This window comes from Camellia sinensis, chromosome 7 (genome assembly GCF_055761805.1).
Source record: "Camellia sinensis isolate YWXY chromosome 7, ASM5576180v1, whole genome shotgun sequence".
In the NCBI taxonomy this organism is placed as follows: domain Eukaryota; kingdom Viridiplantae; phylum Streptophyta; class Magnoliopsida; order Ericales; family Theaceae; genus Camellia; species Camellia sinensis.
The window spans coordinates 68,184,143-68,210,329 of record NC_138967.1 but is presented as its reverse complement, the minus strand read 5'-3'; the positions used below and the strand labels follow the sequence as shown (position 1 = coordinate 68,210,329).

Here is a 26,187-nt window from a genome sequence, read left to right as displayed (position 1 = left end):
TTAAGCCTATGCTTCTGTTCAATAAAAAAGCAAAGCAATCTCAAGATGTTTCATTACTTGCTTTGTAAATAGCTAGGGCAATTACCACTTTTAATTGATTCATGGCAAATTATATTAGTAGTCTTTATAATTTTGCTCTTACGTCATTTTTGTCTTTACAATTTCAATGGACTAGATTTTGATATGAATTTATAATTTTGTCTCAATTTGATCTGATTGATTACAACTTTTAGTTTTTTTCAATAAAAAATGGGTGCATGAGTGGCATGTGTCATGCTTTTATAGGCAAAAAATATAAACTTATCAATTCAATAAGTTAACCACAACGAACTCAATAATATTTTTCAAGAACCCTAATTAGCATTATCAATCAAACTAAATTAACACAAAATATAAAATTAAGAGTTAAAATTGCTAATTAAAATTACTCAAACCAAAATGGCGCAATGGGCAAAATAGATGACTAGTGATGTAATTTGCCCATTGGTTTATGTAAAACCATTCCTTAATAGGTTTGGGACAACTGGAATTAAAAGACAAAGATTCACTGTAGCCAACTTGGAAGTCATGGCTGATGGTGGAAGTCATGATGGTTGATGGATACAATTACATAGTTGTCGTACATCATGATGACTGGGCTGGGCTGCTCCACCACCACCATAGAAAGACTTGGCAGTGTGTATAAGAGTGAGTAATACATTTATTCCTTCTCCATCATCAAGCTCATATCCTCTTTCCTCTCCTTTTCATCTCTCTCTGAATCCTACCTTTGTTGGGGAGATTCCTCAGCAATTGAAAAGTTTGATGTTTCTTGAGGTACTAAACCTTTCGGACAACCAACTAGTAGGACCAATTCCTCAAGGGAGCCAGTTTAATACATTTGGAAATGATTCATATAGTGGGAACTTGACCTTATGTGGTTTCCCTTTATCAAAGAAATATAAGGAACTACAGCCACTGCCACCTCCACCAATACTATTTTTATTCAATTGTCAGGATTGAATTGTTGTTTAATTTTTGTCAATTGCGAATAAGCATAATTTTTACTAACAATTTTTGGCACGCCCAGTGGGACATTTTCGTAATTTGGAATGATGACAAGAATTCGAAGGCAAGAAGATCTGAAATACAGCATGAAAAAATCTTGTAAAACACAATCACTTGATGTTCCAATAAGTGGATTTTCATGGAATGACGTGTCGAGAAAAATGGATGAAATGATTTGGTCTTGTGAAAATAAAATGTGTTGGTGTGAGAATGACATTTTATATTTACAAGAAAAAATTGATTATCTTGATTGGAAAAAATTTCAAATAATAGCGTCATTATCATATTATTTGAGGTTAGAAATACAAAATCATTTGATAAAGTAATTAGTCAACTTGATGGTCAAATTGACCATTTTGAGATCGAAATTCATCAATGGAGGGAAACATTAAGAATTCTTATAGAAGTCAAAATTTGTGGCTTTTCAGTTGTTCTTCCTACGCCTTTAAAGGTTGTGAATGATGAAAAAGTAAATTATCACTTGTTATGGGTGAAAAAGCAAAGGGCCATGAGAATAAAAATTTCATGGCAATGGGGCAATTTCGCAAGGAAGAAATCTTTTTTGGGTTTTCAAAAAATGTTTTTAACCCACTAATGTGTGAAAGAAAAAATCAACCCTTTGTTGCAACTTGTAGTTCAGGGAGTGATGCAAACAATGTGGCTAAAAGGTGTGATTTTAATCCAACTATGGCTAAAAATGATGAACAACCAATTCGTGATGAATTTAATATTTTGACATTGTTCAAAATCTTGAATTTTTCAGAAATTTTGAGCCATGAAAAACTATGGATTATGGCATTCAACACCCATTTTGGATTTGTGGATCACACCAAAACTTAATTTTGGTGAATTGGCTACAGATCTAACATTGTTTGAATAATATAAGACCAGAGAGCATAGTTCTGTTGGTGGAAGGTGGTTCTAATTAACCACTTGAATATCACATACTTGAAATGTTGCCAATTTACTCTGTTGAAATAATGTACCTCACTTGGATTGAGTGTTAATATGATTTTGCCAATTAAATGACATATAATCATTAATAACAGTGACATAAATTTATCGACAATACTATTTTGGCATATATGGTGTTTAATTACTAGATTTTTAGCCCTAGGCATATATTTTATATATGTTTGTTTGTTGAAAGGGTTACTATCGATTTAATTTTAATTTTATAATTCTTCAAGAATTTGAGTAAGTCTCATTCTTAAAGAGTTAGAGGGCATTGTTTGCACCCATTTTTGTAAAATTCCCTAATCAATTGAATGATGACACATGACAATAAAGTCAAAGTAAAAGTCTTTCATTTGATCGAATGAAAGAATTGCTTAAGTTAATGAATTGTTGAAAATAGTTGTAAAGTAGTTATTAAACAATTGTTGGTGTAGTGGGCTGATTTGTGTGAAGTCATGATTGTGAAATGGAGCTATGTTTCCTGTCGATCTAGTGCTCAGAATTTTGAGGGATATGTGACATCATGGAGGAGGGTTATTTTGATAGAGAGATTTGAAGAATCGATAAAGTTTGAAGGCTTGGAAATGAGATAACAGTTACAGTAGCATTTGGGGGATATAATGAATTGCAAAATTTTAGGAAGTGGGGTAGTGGACCAGAGAAAGATGGAGAGATATAAAAGCCAAGATTTGCAGAAAGAAGGAGATCATCAACAACCCAAAAAAATAGTTTTAGACTTAGCTTGTATCTAGGAGTAGTTTCTATCAGTTTAGGAGTAGTTTCTTTTGTAATTGTAACTTAGTGAACTTTGATAGTTTCATCTGGAAATTATCTTTCATTTACTTTGTAATTATCAATTGTTTCAGAGAAATTCTCATTCTTTTGAGACATTTGAATCAATTACACAGTTGCCTAGTTACTTTTATTCAATTGTTGGGTTTGAATTGTTGTTTAATTCCTGTCGATTGGGAATAAGTATAATTTTTACTAACAACTTCCGTATGTAATCGCTGATCCAATGGATATGACAACGTATTTTATGTGTCCTGGTTTTTTGTTTTTTATTTTTTTTATTGATTTGCTTTGGTGTTGTTTGTATCTATGGTTTATTCCACAACAAAACAACCGTGGAAATAATTGCTAATGTAGATGACACAATTAGATGAAGGGAAACTGGTTTGGTGTACTGGAATTGTTATTGATTGCATCCTAAGAAGGTAATCTGTCTTATTATATTGTTGCAATTTCTATGTGAACTCTCCCAAATACTGAACTATTGATTGACTGGTATGAGCATTATGGCCTTGGTTGGTTTTGGCTAAAATAGTTGTTTTTTGGTTTTTTGAAAAAAAAAAAAAAGTGAATAAATAAATAAAATGACCTTAACTATTGTATTTTATTTTAAGTTACACATTCAAAAATAACATCATCTTGTTTTAACCTTAAATTTGGACTGTTAGAACTAGCACTTTGAGATATTCTCATCCACTTTCAGAGTTCAGACTAACTTCTAATGAGAACCCCACAAATTAATACTAGTTTGTACTTCTCATAAAAGAGTTTCATCTTTTAAATTCGACCATCAATTTCAAAATTTAAAAAACTTTCTTTTTTCTAATAACATTTTGTTAGGTAATTTTAAGGTTTGTTTTAATTTTAAATTTATGAAAGAAATTTGTAAACTCTTTTTTCTTTTAGCTAGGGAAAATTGTAAATTCTCGAAAAGGAAAATGCATAAAAAAAAATATGATTACTTTTTGTCATCTTAGGTAATAATCGATTTCTTTTGAATCGAACCAGTTTTCTACTTAACCTGAATTACAGTCATCTAACTTGGGCATTGCCTAGATTTTTTACTTTTCACATATCAAAACTTTTGAATGAGGCTATGCTTGGATGGATTTTTTTAATTTTTATTTATTTGCGCTATTTTAAACTTAAAATACTAAAAAACTTCAGTATTTTAGGGTTATAAGCTTAACTAACCAAAAGACTTCACATATCAAAAGTTTTGAGTTATAAGCTTTTAAAATACTAAAAAAAAATTAATCAGATTTTAGTTAGTCAAATTAAAAAAAAAAAAAGAACTTTTGTAACTTTTCTGAGCAAACAAATTTAATCTTGTGAATAATATAAATATATATATATATATATATATTTACTCTTGTGAAGAGTAGGATACTCTGAACCCTTGTTTGGAAGTAAATTTTTTAGTCAAAAAATTCAAAAGTCATTATAAGTTGTTAATTATCATTCTACTTTTTATATATCTTTTTGTAACAAAAATACAAAAACCAATTTCCAACCACCCCACCATTTTCACATTCAAAAGCCAAAAAAAATAATATGTTTTTAATATAACAGACACACACACTCTCTCTCTCTCTATAGATATATATATATATATACTATTATATTAAACAAAGGCTTTAGATGATGTCATGAAATCTTTGGCACCGTTTGGTGTTGAACTCAAATCATGATTTGGATAAAAAAATTTCAAAACTCATAATCAAACAAAATTTTCAAAATTTAATTCAAAAACTTTTTTCAAAATTCATAATCAAACTCTTTTCAAAACTCTATTTAAAAAAAGAAAAAATTCAATTTTTTTTATTCTGTTCCTTAATTTTTTTTAAAAATATATATATTTTGTATTTTTAAAGAAAAATATTTTTTACATTTTTATTTTTTTAAAAAAAATATATTTTTTTTATTTTTGTAAGTATTGACCAAATAATTTGTTATGATTTAGAAATATATGGGCGATCCAAAATTTTTTAAATTTAAAAAATAGGATAAAGCACCATTAAATCACAAATCAAGGAATGCTGAAACCATTTAGTCCTGTCTTCTCTTTTTTTTTTAATGGACCAATCAGTCCCATTTTAATGTTAAAAACTTTTGAGCCCATGATTTCAGCACGTGAGTAGAAAATTGCGAGGGTAAATATGGGTTTTATGTGATGTTAAATTTACTAAAAAAGCATACTATAGTTTTTTTGCTTTCCCTCTTGTGCGATCAAAACGGAGACAATGAAGATGGAAAGTTCTCGATTTTGATTCCGATGTTACAGCGATGATAGACACTCAATTTCCTTGAATATTGCTTAATTTGATAATGTTAATGTTCATTCCCAAATTAACATTCCGTTTCCCCCTAAACCGTAGATTGCTGAATATCCCTTTCTGGCAATACATTATGGTCGTCATGAAGGTAGGTCATTTCGCCATTTTTGTCCAATGATTGGTAGTGAAGGCCATAGTGTACTCCAACAAAAAAACGACTTAAAGTTTCAAATACAAAGGACAAAGATGATGATATCACACTGCCATTACCTTGATTGAATTCGAAGCTCAAATGTGCAATTATATGCAGAGTCTCATAATCCATTCAAATTAGGTAGTTTACTTTAGTTTAACACAACCCTAAACGAAATGCTCTTTTACTTTTTCAAAAGATCATGGATCGAATGTTTAGAATTTAATTATTTTATAGATACTAAAGGTTTTGGTTCAATTAGTGCTTCATATAAGTTTTGCAAATCTCATGTTTTTTTAAGTTTTTTGGAATCCAGATGTTCTTGAGTCCAACACTGTTGCATCTACCTTACAATATATACACATTTTATATGCAAACAATGCATTAGAATATAACTTTTACATTGCCTATTTCATTAAAATGGGGGAAAAAAAATACATTTTTAATTAAATGCTCAAGGTACACATTTAATTTTGCTTTGTATTACTACATTAATACCTTTTCATGAAACTTATTAAATTATATTCTATTATAAACAACCATTGTTTTTGACAAACGAATTTGTAAATCTTTTCCTATTTGACTTTCAATTCATAACACTTTCTAAAAAAAAAAAAAAAAAATTGAGTAGACAAAGAAATTTTTTATTCAATAAAGAAAGCACACATTCAATAATAAATTTCCTATTCAACTAAGAAAGCAAACCACCTTCTTCATTCATAAGAAATCTTATCTAAAAAGGTTGTATTCGATTCATCGATTTGGGAAGAGATTTATAAAGAAAAAGAAAAAATGTGTATGAAACGTAAGTAAAACATAATTATATTTCATTCACATTTTCTACACAAACTATTGCGACTCAAAACTAACTTTTCATTTTAAAAATAAATTCACGTACATTGCACGGGTCACCTACTAGTATATTACTAAAAGTAGTATTTGCTCTCAATTTTTCTCTCTCCTATGTGGCACATCCCTTTTTTTTATTTTATTCTTATTAAAATGCCACATCAATATATCATTTTACCAAAATTATTTTTAAAATTTAGTATTTAAAAGACTTCTACTTAATCTAAATTACTCATAAACAAAACGTAATAGAATTATACATACTAAAAAATACTTTACCAATTAATTTTATTATACTTTTTTTTTCATTTTTTTAAAATAAAATATTAAAATTATTTCTTATTTTTATGTCTATCTTATTTATAATATTAATTGTGTTGAATTTCTTAAATAGTTAGAATCACTTTTAATTTTATAACAATTATTTCTAATATCAAGTTATAATTTAATATCACATAAATTTATTATATATATTTATTTAAGTTACATTTTTGTAGCATGAAAGGTTAAAATTATCAAATTAATGCTTATTTTTTGTGTCACAATTTAATATAATTTAAAATTATTATATATTTTTATTTAATTTATATTTTATAGTACGAAGGGGTGGGCGTTGGGTCGTGTTCGTGTCAAAATTACCTCAACACTAACACGACCAGTTTATTATTTCATGTTATCGTATTGTGTCATTTTCGATCCGTATCCTATTTGTGTTATGTCAATGTGTCATGTAAAAAAATTTCACTATTAACTAAAAATATCAAATGCATGAATTTTTTTTGAAAATTCCTTCACAAGTTAAATTTAATGAAATATTAAATTAAATTATTTATAAAAAAAAATATTTGATTTTAACTTAATTTTATTTTCTTAATTTATATAAATTATATTTTATTATTATATTTTTTTACTAGATTAACTCAAATAAAAGACAAAAAAATACATTAAGTTCAATTAAAAGGAAAAACAAAATCTATATTAAACTTAAAATCATATTTTACATACTTTTTAATAAATTTGATATAATTACGTAAGAGATTTAAAAAAATGTCATGATACACTTTAGTGGAAATAATACTAAAATGTGTAACTAATTCTTCATTATATGAGTTATCTGTGTCAATTTCACGTTATACAAATTTGATACCAACTTGACCTGTTTAATATTTGTGTTATCGAATCATGTCATATACGTGTTTGTGTCAGTAAATGGTCAATCTTAGGCAGCTAATTTCGTGTACAATTCGAATCGTGTTATCTTGTCAGGTTGTAAATTCCCACCACTAAATGATAGAGTTAAAATTATTAAAATATACACAAATAATTTACTTAAAATTATTATATTTGTTGATTTAAATAAGATTTTTATAAAACGATAAGACTAAGATTATCAAAATAAAAATAAAAAATACTGCTTACCTTTAACTTTTTTTTCTCTCTCCTATGTAACGCATCTTCCTTTTTTTTCCTTTTTTATTAAAATTCCAAATCAATATACCCTTACCAAAATTCTTTCTAAAATTTAATATTTAAAAGATTTCGACGTAATCTAAATTAACCATAAACAAAATTTAATAGAATTATACATACTAAACATATTTTACCAATTAATTTTAGGAAAAATTAGTCTAAGGTCCCTCTCTCATTTTTATTAATGAACGAGATGCACAATATTATTTTATGATGTCTAAAGTCCCTCAACTCCCACATCCATATATCACAGAGAAATTTGTCTCTCTAAAATCAAACCTCATTTTTTTTTCTCTCTCACTCTAAACTCTCTCGGCATGCTCAGTTCATCAAATCGTCCACCTTCGAGATCACAAACTCCAACCCTAACATGTAATGAATAGAGATGATGTGCTTATCAGAGAAACAGATTGAGATGGATCTATGAGGAGATAAAATAGAGTTTGATCAGAGTTCTAACTTCAAATTTGATTACAATGCCCATGACGAGAACTAAGCTGAAACTTTTCATATTAGTCTCACTCTCTCATATGTGAATTTGATCGAACCAGGTTGAGCTTCGGAGAACAACAAATAGTTCTGAAGCACAGAGAATGAACCCTAACGACAAATCAGATGATGAATTCGAAGCTTTGTGCTTGTGCTTTCTCTACTGCCGAAATTCCAAATAAACGAGAGAGAGAGAGAGAGAGAGAGAAAACATTCTTATATCTTTGACCATCATCATTATCATCATCATCTCTCTCTCTCTCTCTCTCTCTCTCTCTCTCTCTCTCTCTCTCTCTTTATATATATATCTTCATTCTTAATCTTCATCTTCCTCTATCAATTGGTTCGAGATCTTGTATAGTTCTTTCAATTTCTGAAGATTATTGAATCAATGTTCATTTTTCTTCAAAATTCCCAAGGTACTGTTGACAGATCTTGTAACACCCTAGCCAATATGTAAACCATGGAACACATTTTGCCTGAGGTTTATGATTTTCAACAAGAAAAGATTGTGAGGGGGAATTTCTCTGGGTTGGAAATGGGTAATTTCTTTAGTTTGAGTGAATTTCTCTGGGTTGGAAGGGGATTTTCTCTGGGTTTGAGTGAATTTCTCTAAGTTAAAGTGGGATTTTTTCTGAGTTTGAGTGAATTTCTCTGGGTTTGAGGGGGATTTTCTCTAGGTTTGAGTTCTAGAATTTTCTTTCACTGCAACAAGGGCTTTGTTCTCAACTTCTAAAGGATCAGTTTTAAAGGATTTCCATGAAATAAGAGCTCTCAAGATATTGTGATTATCCAACTGACTCCCACTTACCCTCTTGCTATTACCCAGTTATGTCTTTAATTTTCTTTCAATGGATTGTTTGGCTTCTAAGAAAATTAGAGTTTCTGTGGGATGGATCCAAAATTTCTCTGAAAACAAAATTTCTCTGGGATGGATCCAGAATTTCTCTGGGAAGAGAATTTCTCTGGAATTGAATTTTCTCTAGATTGATGTTGAGGGATCTTAGACATTATGAAAATATTAGATGTCCTTTATATTATAAAATCTTAATACTATAGACCCTTAAAAAAATCCCCTTAATTTTATTCTACTTTTTTCACTTTTTTAAAAAAAATAATATTAAAAATATTTATTTTTATGAAATTTGTTATATATATATATATATATATATATATCTATGTAAATTTACATTTTTATAACACGATAGAGTTAAAATTATTAAAATATGCATAAATAATTATTTAAAATTAGTATATTCGTTAGTTTAAGTAACTCTTTTATGGAGTGATATAACTAAAATTATTACCTTTTTCTCTTAAATTTAACAATTATTTTAAATATTTTATATATTTAAAAATATAAATAATTTAACTAATTGTTTTTTTAAAAAAAAGAAAAGATATGCCTTGCATACCATGTCATCGCATTCCCCTCTTCATCGTCCTCCTCACCTTGCCGATTGGCGCCGCCGTTAGCCTCTCCGGCACTGCTTCTCCGCTCACCGCCGCATCTTCTTCCCGATTTGGTTCTGGTTCTCTCTCTCTCTCTCTCTCTCTCTCTCTATTCTGTCTCTCTCTGCTCTCTTCCATCTGAAAAATCAGCCCCTTCTTCCATCTAAAATTTTCACAAGAAAAAAAATGAGCAAAAGGAAAAGGGTTTCACAGTTAGAATCTGATTGAATATTTATTTGTCAAGATCAGTGAAACAGAGAGGCTCAATTTACTGAGGAAAAAAAAAATAGTTTGGCAAGGAATTTGTTTCACAAATGGTTTAGGAATGGCAGGAAGGAAGCATACAAATTTTCCACCTCCTCTATGAATTTCTGGATTTTTTTTTTCCCATCATTTTCTTGTATCAGACTATATCATTCAACAACACTGTTATATGCTTTCTCTGTTGGAAATATTTAAAATATTTTTACTTATCATCATTGTAAATTTGTATTTTGTAATAGATAATGGATGAGAGAAATACAAGTGATGATTGCTTTGTTGGTGAAAATCCTTTTGTAATATAAATTAGATTTAATCTTTGATTCAAGTTTTGTAATTTGAATTATGTTTTTTATAAACCGCCAATCTCCCCGAACAGTTACATCAAAACCGACATTATTTGGCAACTGAACCGTGGGTTTTTGATAAGAAAAATGGCAATTTCTAATGAAAATTTTGTCAATATGCCACCTGCTGTGTGGTTTCTATTTTACCCTAAACCGCACACACCCCTACACACAGTCACAATCGCAACGATCTCCTCTCAGCTCTCAGGTAATCTCTCTAAACATCGGAAAATTATACACACACATCGCCTCCACTCTCTCCCCCTGCTAATTGTCCCATCACTATTATTTTTTTTTTTAAAAAAAGTTAACTAGGTTGTGAATCTTCAAACCAAGAGATTGATTATATTTTGAGGATTGTGCTTTGATTATTATTATTATTATTTGTGGGTAAGTGCCTGCTTTGATTTTAGTTAATAGAGAAAATGGTTTATCCTCTGGAACATCCATATTATGAAGATTGATGTGTGGGAAACATCTGAATAGTTTAAGTTATTTGAATAGTATTTTTTTTCTTTTTATTATTTATTTATTTTTGTGTTCATGAAAAAGGTCCATTTAGAAAGGAACCGGACTGCCAACCAGGTTGAAGCCACCGAGATTTTTTTGACTGAACCGACGGGTTTTTGTGAACCACAAGTCGGCTGTGATTGGAAAATTAGCCAATCCTCCATCCATGGTTTGGTTGTGTTTTTATCTATAAACTGCATTGAACTGCCTCGTGCACACCCGTAGTGCTACCCAACTCATGGTCCTTTCGTTCCATGAGTACAGGTTTCTTTCAACTCCATGTATATAGTTTATATTTATTTATACATTTGTATGTTGAGTGTAAATGCACTGCGTTTGCAATTTTACATCTAAATTTTGTGACAATTTAATGAATGACAAAGCTGAGGTGAGTTTGAAAACTGTTAGCTATTATTTAATAGTTAACAATATGGGTATTCTTGAAAGGAAAAAAAAAAATAAAAATAAAGTGTGACAAAGCTTCAAATCTATTATGAGTTGTGTGCTTTATATAATAGAATACACATATGTCAGTAGAAATTTATTTTGCATATATCTAGTCACACGACTCAATGTTCTCATTGTTGAAATCATAGTATTCCAAGGTAATTTCATACTTGCTCAGTTGTAGTTGAAGTTAGGGTTCGTTTTGTGTCTCAGTGATTGTTTGTATTTTTGTTTTACTTGTTCTACTTAATTATCTTCTTGTTGTATATTTTGGATGCCCAATTTTGTTGCACAATTTGGTGGAATGAGTTTGTTGTGATTATTGTTAGAGTGTGCTCTCAGTTAATGTGGTTATGACTTTTTTGCCATTGGGTTTTTGGATATGGTAGGTAGGGTCTCTTTGGTTGTGTTTTCTTTTTCTGTTTTCATTTTTTGAAAAATAGAAACTTGTTTTGCAAATTGTTTCTAAAAATAGTTTCCGGGGAATTTTATGATAAATAACCGCTTTTAAGAAACACCAACATATGTTTTCAAATTTTTGAAGACTATTTTTGCACAAAAATGAAAACTATGGTTTTTTCAAACTGTCATTGTTTTTTTTTAAAAAAAAAAAAAAAACAAAAATGAAAACGAAGAAAACAAAAACACAACTAACATACATTTTTTTGTCTTTTTGTTTATTTGGGGAAAAATATATGTTTGTAGTAATCCAGTATATAGACTTGGTTGTCCGTTGAATAATGTGAAATTGCTGCTTTTGTTGCTAGTTTTTGTATAAGTTTGTCAATTATCATTCCTCATGCTGATTAAATCTATATCACTTGCGAGCTTAGTGGATTAGTGAAAATAATCATTGATTGTTCTTTTACTTAATTGTATTTTCATATTGTCTAAATTTCACCTTTTAATTTACAATTTTATTTATCCATAGCAGAAAATTGTAAAAATTATCGAATGTAACTTGGTATAAATCACTAGCACATAAGATATATAATACCAGTCAAATAGATATTTACAAAAAGTTATACAAAATGAAAAGATACACTCCATATGTGTATAGTAATATACATATAACATAAGATACAAATTGGTAATCTGTATCTATTTTCCCCTGAACATATTAAAGTATAAGATACATATCGCGAATTGTGAGATACTAACAACACTGATTTTTAGCAATCCAATGAATTGACTTGTAGCCTTGTTGTCTAGTGAACAATGTGAACCTGTTGCTTTCGTTGCAATCATTTGCATTAGTTTTTCAATTTGCATTCCTGACGCTGATTAAAATTTGGATCACTTATGAGCTTCTTGGATCATTGAAAATAATCGTTGATTGTTTAGTAGATTGTTTTGATAATCTCAGATTGATTTTACTCTTGTGATATCCTATTAATATTGTAGTATCTTACAGAGTTCATATGCTGTTGAGTTGAATGGAGATTGGAGATGTTGGTTCACTGCATTCCAAATCAATGGGAACTAGAGTGGACAAAGAATCTGTCAAGTCTTTAAAACCAACTATTTCAACTAGTATACATACAAAGCCCTGTGTCTAAACATCATTGTCGTTATGGCACTCACACAATTTTCTTTGAATTATTACTTCCCAAGTTCCAGTTGCCATTCTTCACCGTCTCTAAGCTTTCTCCTATTTCACCCACAAACCCGATCTTCAAATAGTTTCAGATCTCTGAAGTTCAGAGTGTCTTGTTCTCAACAGACCATTCAACTTGACACCCCACAAGACAACTCCACAAAGAGGAAGAGAAAGCCCAGACCAAGTTTCTTTGATCAAATTCGCGACAAATGGTCTATGAAAACCCCGTCCTTGAGAGAGAAACTTCCATGGCAAGAACAAGAACAGAAACAGAGCGAACCAATTGAAGACGACGAAGAAGGTCAGAGCCATCAGTCGTTTGGGGTTACTGTAATTGAGTCAGAACCTGATAAGGACCCTTCAGTGAGTGACCTGAGTTTTGTTCCCACTAATCGTGTAGTTCCAGCTCCTTGGATTCATGGAAGCAAACCCAGCAAATCCCAGTTTGGTTCTGTTTCCAAAAATTTACAAGACGGTTGTGAAAACGACAAAACGATTGATGAGTTTCACAAACACTGCGAAGACAATGTTTCAAGTAATGTTGTTCGAGAATCAAAGAATTTGGAAACTCAAGTTAATTTTGATGGCAAATTTAATTATAGAGGAGTTGTTGACACTAATGACACCCCAATTGAGTTAACCGAGAAGAAGGTGGCATTACCGGTTGAGGACATCAAAAGGGTCTCTTTTGATAGGAAGTCATTCAGTTTTGATCAGGAAGGTCCTAGTTTTGACGGTTCTAGGGGTAAGATTGATTCAATGAGGTTTACCGTGGGAGAGAGAGAGTGATTTGGGATCTGTAGATGGTGATAGGTTGAGGAAGAGAAACACAATCCTGCCGGAGAAATTAATACCAGAAAACGAATTGAAGAGGCTTAGGAATGTGGCTTTGAGGATGGCAGAGAGGATCAAAGTTGGAGCTGCCGGTGTTACAAAGGCATTGGTGGACTCCATCCACGACAAGTGGAAGGAAGATGAAGTGGTGAAATTAAAGTTTGAAGGGCTTCCTACACTTAACATGAAAAGGATTCATGAAACTCTAGAGGTCAGTATTGGCACATTTGTTTCCATAACTATGACTATGAAATAAAGTAATGAAACTTCAAGTGGCTTAATTAATAGTGTAATTGGACCTTATTTTAATGACTAATCAGAGATTCAAGTATACTGATGTAATTTGCTGCAATATTTCACTCTCTTGTTTGATACCACACTTAGATTTTTTTCATTTTGTAGTTTCTTCACCATGAATTTGGAGAATTAGGTCTGCTAGTTCTTATTTGTGTTATATGTTGTTCTCTACCAGAGTAGAACTGGAGGCTTGGTAATATGGAGATCGGGAAGTTCAGTTGTGTTATACAGGGGAATGACCTATAAGCTTCCTTGTGTTCAATCATATACCAAACACAATCAAGTTAATACAAAGAGTTTGCAAATTTCAACAGATATAGTGGGTGATCTTCCTCCGAGAATTGGATCGAAGGACTCTGTTAGAACAACAGAATCATTGGTTTCCAATTCTACAAGATATTTGAAGGATTTATCTGAAGAAGAAATAATGGATTTAAGTGAGCTCAACCATCTATTAGATAAGCTAGGTCCAAGATTTAAAGATTGGTTAGGCCGCGAACCATTGCCTGTTGATGCTGACTTGCTTCCTTCTGTGGTTCCTGGATACAAACGCCCGCTCAGACTACTTCCTTATGGAACAAGACATGGTTTAAGAGATAAAGATATGACGTTTTATCGGAGAACTGCAAGAACAATGCCTCCGCATTTTGCCCTTGGTATGTCAACAATAGTACTATGGTTTTCTTATTCACATTCTTGTGTTTTCTTATGGATTTTGTTGTCCATTAATTGATATAGGAAGAAGCAGAGAACTGCAAGGTCTGGCTATGGCTATGGTGAAGCTATGGGAAAGAAGTGCCATTGCCAAGATAGCCATCAAACGTGGTGTACTAAATACTTGTAACGAAAGGATGGCAGAAGAACTCAAGGTGCAATATATCAAATATTGTTATTTATGAATTCATAAATAATTGTGAAAGAGAAAATGTTTGGCACAGAGTTAAGATCAAACATTCTTTTTACTCTTATTTTAAGTGTTTTTGTAGTTTTCTTGAGAAAGATTTATCATTATCCTATTCTCGCACAAGTTACATGATTGCTAACATTATTTATCATTGGCATAGGACACTAGAGAGGTTGGGGAGGTACTGTAACTCTACTTCTTTGTGTAGTCTTTGGTACACTGGAATGAAATAAAATGGAATACAGTGATCATTCCTTAGCCTTCTAATGAAATAACTATTCCCTTACTATGGTGAATGATGATTCCATTTGTATTACAATTTTCATCGTTTATTTAGTGAACCGAATGTGAACATTATGATGGAATGATCATTCCATTCCATTTCATTCTAGTGAACCAAACATAGCACTAGTGTTGTCCAATTGTGGTGATTTATCTTTTTATTTGGGATTTAGTTATATTTATGAATTTATTATACTTAATGAAGTTCGACTTCTAAATGCCTTGAGTTGGAATTTTCAGTGGGTGGTAAAGTGAATGTTGATTTACTGTTAAAATTTATATGGTGGTCTAGTTCCAAAGTCACAAATATGTCCATGCAGGCATATGTATTTTCATTTATATTCACATAGATAAGATGAATGTTGCTGAGATGAGGATGTTAAGGTGGATGTGTGGCAAGACTAAAAAAGATAGAGTTAGGAATGAGTATGGGTAGGAGTAGTTCCAATAGAAGATAAGTTGAGAGATAATAGACTGAGATGGTTTGGTCATATACAACGGAGACCAACAGAGGCAGTAATGAAGATATGCGATACAGTAACAATAGATAGTAGTGTTAGGGGAAGGAGTAGACTTAGATTGACGTTGACTAGTGTTGTAAATATAGATATGAATCTCCTTAATTTGACTCACGAAATAACCTTGGATAGAGTCGAGTGGAGAAGAAGGATTTATGTAGCCGACACCCATTTGATGGGACTTAAGGCTTGGTTTGGTTTGATTATTCACATAAAAATTAGTAGAAAGTTATTCTTTGTTTCTGTAGATTAATGAAATATTTGCAAGTAAATGCTAACCTGCCTGATACTATTGTCTTCAACAACACTTAGATTCTGAAAAAATTTGGTCAACTTAATTAATTTGTTGTTTACAACCAATTTCATCTCTTTTATGCAGATATTGACAGGTGGAACACTGTTGTCGAGGAACAAGGATTATATTGTGTTTTATAGGGGTAATGACTTTTTGCCTCCTGCTGTGACAAAGTGTTAAAACCTATCACCTACTTCACCCACTAAACCTAACCCACTACACCACTACCACCTCACCTACTCCACTAAACCTAACCCACTACACCACTACCACCTCACCTACTCCACTAAACCCACTACACCACTACCACCTCCACTTCACCTACTCCACCTACCACCTCCACTTTACCTACTCCATCTACCACCTACTACCACCTACTCTTCTATATATAGGAATCATTGTAGCATTCAATAATTCAAACAATTACAAACATCAATCAATAATACAATTCTCTTTTTCTCTTTATACATTAAATTTCTACATGGTATCAGAGCAAGGTTAAGCACTTAGTATTTTTCGCTTCACCGGCGGGTGGCAACCTCGCCTTGGCCGTCCGCCGGACCTCAACCTAATCTGCTAAAATTTTTCTACACATACCTTGAAATTTCCTTTCTGAGTGCACTACTGTTCAGTCGCCGGAGACCACCACCGCTTGCACGTCGATGTCCCTTTGCCAAAGCTCCGTCGCGACACCGGCCTTCCTTGCGTCTGGTTTCAATCCCCTGCTATTCCAAGCCACAAAATAGGGCACGACTTTTGAGGGCTCGATATCTATATCCATGTATATCTTTTGGGCAGTCTATATACACACTCATACAGTGTCTTCTACACCGGTAACATGGTACAAGGGCCCAACCCTTCTTGATGCCCTCGACATGATTACAGAGCCCAAGAGGCCATCAGACAAGCCTCTTCGTCTCCCACTTCAGGATGTCTACAAGATTGGCGGTATTGGTAATTTGGCCCACTTTTTTGATCAACACCAGCATATAGTTTCAAAGAGATAACTATATTATATAATTTTTTCTATTTTAAAATATTTTTCCACCGTCCAAACCTTTTTTTTTATCTTATATATATAAAAAATTGGATGGAACTCACGTGGGTGCTACTTTTTCTTTTTCTTCTTTCCACAGCCCAACTTTTCCTTGAACCTCAATTTTTTATTATTAAAAAAAATAAAAATAAAAAATAAAAAAAAAATTCATTTCATCTAATTTTTCTGCTCAGTCTTGTACCTTCAAGCCATTCGGATTTGCACAATACACTCATTTTATTTCTATCGGGATTTCGCCCTGATCACAATTTTACACCAAAAAAAAAAAAAAAAAAAAAAAAAAAAAACAACAACAACAACAACAACAACAAACCCAAACAACCACATCCACAGGCGGGATTTTTCTTCTCTACTCTGCCGCCGGTCTCTTCTTCTTGCCTCCGTCCTGAGCGGCCTTTGCCGGTGCTGCCTCCGTGTTTTCCACGCCGCCCAGCACGTTCACTCCCCCATACTCCTCCACTGCAGCATATGGCGGACCTCCAAATCGGAACATCACGGTGGCTTTCCGCTTCAGCTCCTTATTTTCCGCCTTTAGCACACTTATCTCTGCTCGCGCATCCTTATACATGCGCTGGAGCAGAGCCAGTTGGGCGATTAACTGCTACACCTCATTTGTCCTGCTCTGCAGCCGGTGCGACAAGTTTGTGACCGCCGTCATGGTTTCCACACATGACTTCAGAGTATACTGATTGGCCTTTTTTTGCTCCACCGACCGCATCGGAAAGTTCAAAGGAGCAAACCCAGAAGTGATTGGTTGGGGTTCACTGGTCACCGCACCAGTTATTTCTCTTGTGGACTCGTTCAGTTCTGGAAAGAGCGTAAGCAGACCACGGGAAGAGGAGGCCATGTTCTGGGTAGCTGGACGGGAAGAAGAGGCCATGTTATGGTTGCTGAGTGTTTCAGAGATGGGTTGGTTACAGAGTGTTACCAGTGTATCTCTCTCAGCCCACGAAGGATTTTTCAGAGGTTTCTCTCAGTTTTTCTCTGCCTCAGCCTCTGCCTTCGTCTTGGTTATATAGCCAAGGCAGCCACGCGTATCATGCGCCGCTCGGCGCTAGACGACAACCTGGGCGCGCAAGCCAAGTCACACGCCTCGCCATCATGTCCGGTACACCTTTTGATAAAATGGGCACGCCTTTTGATGGCACGCCTTTTGACAAATTGGGCACACCTTTTGAGGGTGCGACTTTTTAGGGGTCCGACAAGACTCTGTAAACTGTCCCGACATTGATTCCGGTTAGTTTCTACAAGGGTCCGACAAGACTCTGTAAACTGTCCCGACATTGATTCCGGTTAGCTCCTTTATGGGTCCGACAAGACTCTGTAAACTGTCCCGACATAGATTCCGGTTAGTTTCTACAAGGGTCCGACAAGACTCTGTAAACTGTCCCGACATAGATTCCGGTTAGTTTCTACAAGGGTCCGACAAGACTCTGTAAACTGTCCCGACATTGATTCCGGTTAGTTTCTACAAGGGTCCAGCAAGACTCCGTAAACTGTCACAACAACTGTCACAACATTGTCTGCTACAACGGTCCGACATGACCCCATAAACTGTCTTCTACATCGGTCTGACACCACCATACAGTGTCCTCTACCACGTTATGACACCCCCATACAGTGTCATCTACAACGTTATGACACCACCATACAGTGTCCTCTACAACGTTATGACACCACCATACAGTGTCTTCTACAACGGTCTGACACGACCATACAGTGTCTCCTATCCTCTTTTATTTTTTATGTATTTTCTTGTTTTGTTACTCTCTCCAAACTCAAGTTGGTTAGTTCCAATCCCCCTTGAGTTTGCGGGGGGCTGTTAAAACCTATCACCTACTTCACCCACTAAACCTAACCCACTACACCACTATCACCTCACCTACTCCACTAAACCTAACCCACTACACCACTACCACCTCACCTACTCCACTAAACCCACTACACCACTACCACCTCCACTTCACCTACTCCACCTACCACCTCCACTTTACCTACTCCATCTACCACCTACTACCACCTACTCTTCTATATATAGGAATCATTGTAGCATTCAATAATTCAAACAATTACAAACATCAATCAATAATACAATTCTCTTTTTCTCTTTATACATTAAATTTCTACACAAAGACATTGGCTGAAGCTCAGAAACTAGCAGCATTGCAACAAGATGAGGAAGACCAAGCACATTGGAAGGCATCGACCTTGATTCACTCAAATACGAAAGCCAATAATGGCCTACTTGTTGCGGGAACGCTTGCTGAGACCATGGCAGCGACCTCACAGTGGGGAAACTAACCTAGCAGCCAAGATATAGAGAAAATGAAGAGAAAATGAAGAGAGATGCAGCTGTGTCTAGACATGCTTCACTGGTCAGATATCTTGAGAAGAAGCTTGCTCTTGTAAGTATCTATACACTTATTAAGGAAAGAATAGGGGCAATATCACAATTTGATGAAGCAGTGTCGCGCCCATTTTTCTATTAAGTGAGGGAAAATATGTGAAATTAAATACAAACTAAAAGGATAAATATGTAAAATTACTACTAATTAAATGGATAATTACATAAAACAAACCCACATAAATAGCATGGAAAGTGGGTTAGTGGGATCAAAAGTAGGAATAAATAGGATAGAGGGAGAAGAAATAGCATAAGAATATAAAACAAAATTACATAATTCAGTAAGCTTGAAGAGAACTACATGCACTTCTGAGAGTTGGCACTAATAGAAATAGTATAGGAAGTGGGATAGTGAGAGAAAACGTAAGAATAAATAGAATAAAAGAAAAAGTAAGAATAAGTTTACCCAATAAAAAGTAAATATTAAAAATAAAATAAAATAAATTTTAAAGCATGCACCATCCTTCCAGTAAGTACTAGATAAGGAGTCTACTATGGAACACAAACTCGTTTTTTGCACTTTCTGAGGTTCCATTTATTCTGGTCAATTGTAGGCAAAGGGGAAGATCAAAAAGGCTGAGAAGGCTTTGGAAAAAGTGCAGGAGGCTCTGAAACCAGCAGAGCTCCCTACTGATTTAGAAACCATTAGCGACGAGGAGAGATTTTTATTTCGTAAGATTGGCCTGAGTATGAAACCATTTTTGCCTCTAGGTATGCATTTCTTAATTTACTTTAATTCCATGGGTACGTTTTTCAATGAAACAGTCATGAATCTGTGGTTTTTCATCACAGGGAGGCGAGGAATGTTTGACGGTACAATAGAAAATATACACTTGCACTGGAAGTATAGAGAGCTAGTGAAGATAATTGTGGAAAGAAAAAGCCTTTCACAAGTCAAGCATATTGCAGTCTCTCTTGAGGCTGAGAGTGGTGGTGTGCTAGTCTCTTTAGATAAAACAACTAAGGGACATTTGATTATACTCTACCGTGAGAAGAACTATCAGCGTCCCCGTGCAATGAGGCCCAGGAATCTCTTAACGAAAAGGCAGGCATTAGCTCGGTCAATTGAACTCCAGAGACGTGAGGTCACATTTTGTTTGGTTTAGTTTTTGAAAATTGTTTTTGAATTATTTTTCGTGTTTTTTTGTTTTTGTTTTTGGTGAACATTTTTCATATTTTATTTATTCATTTTTAGATCACCTAAAAGTAAAATATTTATGAAGAAATTTTAAACTAAAAAGTCGTGTTTGGATCATAAATTTGGAAAGGGAAAGGAAAATGTGAGGGAAATATGGATGAAATATAAGTTAAATTTTTTCTCAATTTCTCTCATCTTTTCTTTTCTTTTCTTTTTCCAAATCTCTACCCAAATACATGATCCAAATATAGCCTAAAGGGGAAGGGAGAGGGGAGAGGGGGAGGGGGGGCGGGTAACATGCTTGGTGTTTTTATTATATATTTTGTCTTTAGTGAATTTTTTTCATATACACCTAAAAAGTAAAATATTTGTGAAGAAATCTTAAAACACAAAATAACAAATAAATAAAAATCAGTTTTTGAGTTTGAAAACCAAACATATTTTATTCTTGGTGTTTTATGTAATTTTACTCAATTATCTCCCTTGGTCATTTTCGAAATAGTCATCTATAATTATTTATTGGTTGAATTATTTGCAGGCACTGAAGTATCATATCTCAGACGTAACACAGAGAATTGAGAAACTAAAGTCCGAGCTAGTATGATTTGCTTTTTTCACAATAATATGCAATCAAGGGAAAGTTTAGTGATAGCCTAATTACATGTCCTTGCATAACTTTTGTGCATCTGTTGTTAATTTTGTAGGAAGATATGAAGGCTGTCAAGGAGATTGATGAGGAAACTTTCTACTCAAGGGTGGATAATGCATCCTCTTCTGATGATGAGATGGAAGAGGTTAGTAAGCATTTAATCTTCTCTCTATAACAACTAAGTTGGATTATAGTATGTTCTATGTAGAATTCATACAAAATGTTTCTCTGTTTGGAAATCTTCTCTAGATCTGCTCTTCATCTTCTATAGAATTTCACCACACAATAAGTCTACGGACGCAGAGTCAACCACCGAACCAACCACATAAAACATTCATGGCCATACATATGACGTAGTGGGGCCCTTATAAAAGAAACAGTTTCACTCAGATTGTTCCACCTATGTTTTATGTGGTTGGTTCTATGGTCGATTCTGTGTCTGTAGACATATTGATTTCACCATGCCAATCATTGGAATCATGTTTGTCATTTTCCATTCCTAACCACTTCTTGCATTAATCAAAGCTGACATTTGCTTGAATTTTTTTCAGTTTTGCAAAGCTCATTTGTTTATTATGACCATTGAGTAATAATCATGTCCAAGCATATGTACTACACAGGGTATTTTAGGTATATCATATAATTTCTTTTAATCAGTATTCCCTGCCAGATATGAGTTGATTTTCAGACTGAAGAAGACGCTCTTCAGCATAACTTCTCTTCCCTAACTGAAGCTCTATTTTGTGATCAGGACGAAGATGAAGACGAATATGAAGATGAAGAGGCATACCTTGAAATATATGACAGTAGCAATGAGGATAGTGACATATAAAACAAAGAGAACCTATTACTTTTGCAATTTGCTAGTCATAAGAAAGTGAAATTTTGTTTGCCATCACTGTAGGAACATTTACTCCTTAAATACATGTAACTGTTACTGTAGATAGAGGGCGCAATCAAACCTGTTGCTTGTATAACTGAATTTTTCGCTGTAAATTATGGCTGTAGTTTCATGTATCACGATGAGGACACTGCCTCTCACTTCATCCCCGGTTCAGCAAATAGTATATATTTATTATGATGATAATTGGGGAACTTGAAATTGATTTTGTTGACATGAGTGTTTGCATTTCGAGAGGACAATATCCCCGTGCCTACCTCATATTGTCAACCAGCTTGAGAATTCTCTAGATGAAAATCTCCCTTGTAAGCAAGTCGTTCTTTGATCTTGTTCATCTTGACACTGCATGGTTCACAATGCATTTTTCTCTAATCAGAGTCAATAATGTGGTGTTGTTTTACTCAAAAAAAAAAATTTAATTTTTTTTTTTGGGTGTTGGAGGCTTCAGCTTGGGGCAGGGGCCCTTAATCTTGTTTGTTGGTTTTGCCTTTAGGCTCCATTAAAAAAATTTAATTTGACAAGTTACTTGGCATTTATTGAAATTTATGTGCTAGAGTTTGATTAAGTTTTTGCTTTGAAAATTAAAGTTCGCAATTTAAAGTTTTTTATTATTATTCATTACACATTGTATAATTATAGTGGCGGCCTTGTATATGTTAGGCAACTTAACAGCAGACACATTATGCAAATACATAAAAGGAAAATATGACAACTTTCGCTATGATGATAGCACTCTACAAAGACAAATCAAATCAATTGTTCATCGCGAAAGAGAAGGATACACTTACGTTTACACTATATAATCACATTCAGCTACTAACCGTCAACAACTCCACCTCTCACATGTATGCTACCTTTGAAAGTATTTTCATTCTATCTTCCTGTCTTCACGTCTATGTACAAATTATCGATCTTTAAATACAAGTCCTTTTCTAACTCACGTAATGTTTTACTCTCGTAATATTTTTTTTTCTTTCTTCAACAGCTACAAAGTATCAGCTCCCATCATTCTGCCTTTTCAATATTCGTTTAACAGTCATGGTTATATGCATGGCGTCATGGACAAAAGCCCACCCATTTTAAATAGGGAGCAGCTTGCCTCCAATCCGGTGATGTTCGGCCTATAGAGGCTCACCACGAGTCCCATTTTTGATAATTCGAATCATTCTATGTGTAGAATTCATTGAGTACTATATGCCTGTAAAAAATCATATTTATCAGATATCGATAGCTATCTCATCGAATCAGTTTTTTGTCAACCGCTAATTTGTTCACTGTACATTTTTTTTAATACAAAACTGATTTGATCACAGAGCTATCGATATCCGATCAACGTGATTTTTAACAGGCATATAATAATCGATAAGTTTTACGCATTCAACGGTTTAAATTATTAAAACGGGACCCATGATGAACCCCCACAAGTCGAACAGCACCGTCTAATTCGATCTCGGACCGGAGGCAAGTTGCTCCTTTTTAAATATATCACCTTTATCAAAAAAAAATAAAATCTTAAAATTTTATGAAACCCTATATGATAACAAAAACATACTAATTATGTCAATTTTTTAAACTGAAAAATGTTTGGGAGCACTAATTAGTGCTCCCACTAATTAGGTGGCAGTGGGTCCCGCCATTAATGATGTGATGTTTTGGTCTTGGAGTTGTGCTTTTTTTTTTTTTTTTTTACTTTTTTAATGCATTAGTGCTATTAGTGGTGATATTTTTAGTGTGATGAATCATTGTTGTTTTAAACTCTATCGTGAAGCAAGTAGGTACAACTAATATATAAATATATGTAACAATTTTAATTAATGTATATATTTATGTGAATGTACAAATAAATTATCTTTAAAAATGTTACCACATATAAAATGAAGAAAAACAATTTCATTACTATTTTACTATAAGAGTATAAATTTAATAAATATGTGATAGTGTGTGCAAAAAAATATATATATATGAGTATCATATAAATGTAAAATAATATAATATGTATACTTTTATTATATTATTATATAAAAGGAATGGGTGCTGCTATTAGCACCCCATCAATTGTTTTAGACCCTCCATTTTTAGGGAGAAATTTTATTTCCACACACCTACTTATCTCAATGCACACACTTAATAAAAATTATTTTAATGACAATCATACCCCTTCCAATTTTCTCTATATACATCTTTTTAAAACAAAAAAATCTCAATACACATTCTTTTAGGAAAAAAAAACCTTAATTTATCTAGAGAAAATTAGTCTAAGGTCCCTCTCCCATTTTTAGTAATAGAAGAGATCCACAATATTATTTTATGATGTCTGAGGTCCCTCAACTCTCACACTCATATATCACAGAGAAATTTGACACTCTAGAATCAAACCTCATTTTTTTTCTCTCTCTCTCACTCTAAACTTAGGCCATGGCAGTGACGGACGTAAAGGAGTACCTGTTCCTGCTGGTCTTCTTCGTTTTTTCTAGAGAGAGAAACACATATTTGCAGGCAGCCAACAAAAAGAGAGAGAGATCGACGGTGGTGCTAGATCAAATGAAGACTAGAGCTTTCTTGTCGGCACTGTTATCACGAAATCCTTCGGCTTATGCATGCAAGTCATGACTTGGATAACCAATCGCTGACCGTTCTTGCAGTGATCAGGGTCTCTGCTGACGAAGTACATAGGTCCAAGCTTGTCAAGGCTAACTACAGTGTTGTTGCCATTGTTGAAGGTAGAGATTAGATTGCTCATGTTGCAGTAGAAGTAGCCCCATTTGTTTACCACAAGAACAAAGTCATTCTTGTATTCGAAACAGAGTGAATCTCCAACAAGAAATCTGTTGGTTGCAGCCCACTGGTCATAGAACGCGATGTGGTTGTCACTGGGTTGTCGCCAACCTTCAGAATCACCAACTCTGAATTCCTTAAAAGTTCCAACAAATGGGGTGTTGATGGCGGCAGTTAATAGTATGAAGAGAAAGGTGGAGAAGAGACCAAAGAGATAAGCCATATTTGTGTTCTTGTTCTTCATTTCCCTCTTAATAGCAGAGTGAGTGAGTGGTTTTGCTTTACTTGTGGAATTTATCTCTTTCTCTCTCTCTCCACTAATTTAAAACTCAATGAAGTTTAATTGAGTAAAATTGGTGAAGTCATATATGTATGTATATATATATATTATACTATTTGTTTGTGTTTTTGTTTGTTTGATACACTCAGTGAAATTTACTAAGACAACTCAGTGAAATTTCAAAAAAACAAACTCAGAGAAATTTGTTTAATTTTCTCTACCTTTAACTAAGTAAAATTGGTGAAGTCATATGTATATATATATATATATATATGTATGTATTGATACTGTTTGCTTGTTTTGGTACACTGAGTGAAATTTATTAAGACAACTTAGTGAAATTTCAATTAAAAAAACTCAGAGAAATTTGTTTAATTTTCTCTGCCTTTAAGTGAGTAAAATTGATGAAGTCATATGTATGTATTGATACTGTCTGTTTGTTTGGTACACTCAGTGAAATTTACTGAGACAACTCAGTGAAATTTCAATAAAACAAACTCAGAGAAATTTGTTTAATTTTCTCTGCCTTTAACTGAGTAAAATTGGTGAAGTCAATTTTCTCTAGGTTTGGGAAGTCCAGAATTTATCAATTTTCTTTGGTTTGAAAATTGGTCAAACTGAACCCAGAGAAATTTGAATTTTCTCTGGGTTGAACCTAGAGAAATTCTTTGAAAGTCCAGAATTTCTCTGGACAAAATTTCTCTGGATCAATTTTCTCTAGATCAACTTGAGGGACCTTAGACATTATGAAAATATTAGATGTCCTTTATGCTATAAAATCTTAATACGAGGGACCTTAAAAAAAAATCGCATTTATCTATTGTTCCTCACTTGTTCCATTGTTTCTCATTTCCTTGCAAAGTAATATTCTCAAATTCTATGTATTATCCGCTGTTCTTCAATTTCCAGTTGATCCACAGTAATCGCCTTGTTTGCTTTAGCAGCTTAACTACAGGGGATTCAATAGCACTGAATGTGAGGTAAAATGGGAGAAATAATATGTGCAATGGTTGCCAAATTGAGAGAGTGTTATGGACAAGAATACAGATTAACTACCATTGTAGAGAAGAAGAAGATTTTCAGAAAAGAAATAAATAGCCCTAGACAATTCAAACAGCAAACCCAAATCATGTCAGTCAGAAACGGTTGGGATATAAAATTAA

General features: G+C 33.3%; 1 protein-coding gene and 1 non-coding gene across 2 annotated transcripts; one reads left to right on the top strand and one right to left on the bottom strand.

Moving 5' to 3' along the window:
- Positions 1-11,051: 11,051 nt before the first annotated feature.
- On the top strand, positions 11,052-22,085 carry LOC114267331 (CRM-domain containing factor CFM3, chloroplastic/mitochondrial). Its single transcript, XR_014335458.1, has 10 exons — positions 11,052-13,735; positions 13,997-14,477; positions 14,560-14,690; positions 15,905-15,994; positions 19,011-19,282; positions 19,836-19,992; positions 20,074-20,366; positions 20,958-21,017; positions 21,124-21,213; positions 21,820-22,085. It is a non-coding gene; the product is annotated as a CRM-domain containing factor CFM3, chloroplastic/mitochondrial (transcript).
- A 2,432-nt stretch (positions 22,086-24,517) lies between these two features.
- On the bottom strand, positions 24,518-24,967 carry LOC145795870 (early nodulin-like protein 7). Its single transcript, XM_082880797.1, has one exon. It carries the CDS (start codon positions 24,965-24,967, stop codon positions 24,518-24,520), a length of 450 nt encoding a protein of 149 aa, XP_082736923.1.
- Between the last annotated feature and the right edge of the window lie 1,220 nt (positions 24,968-26,187).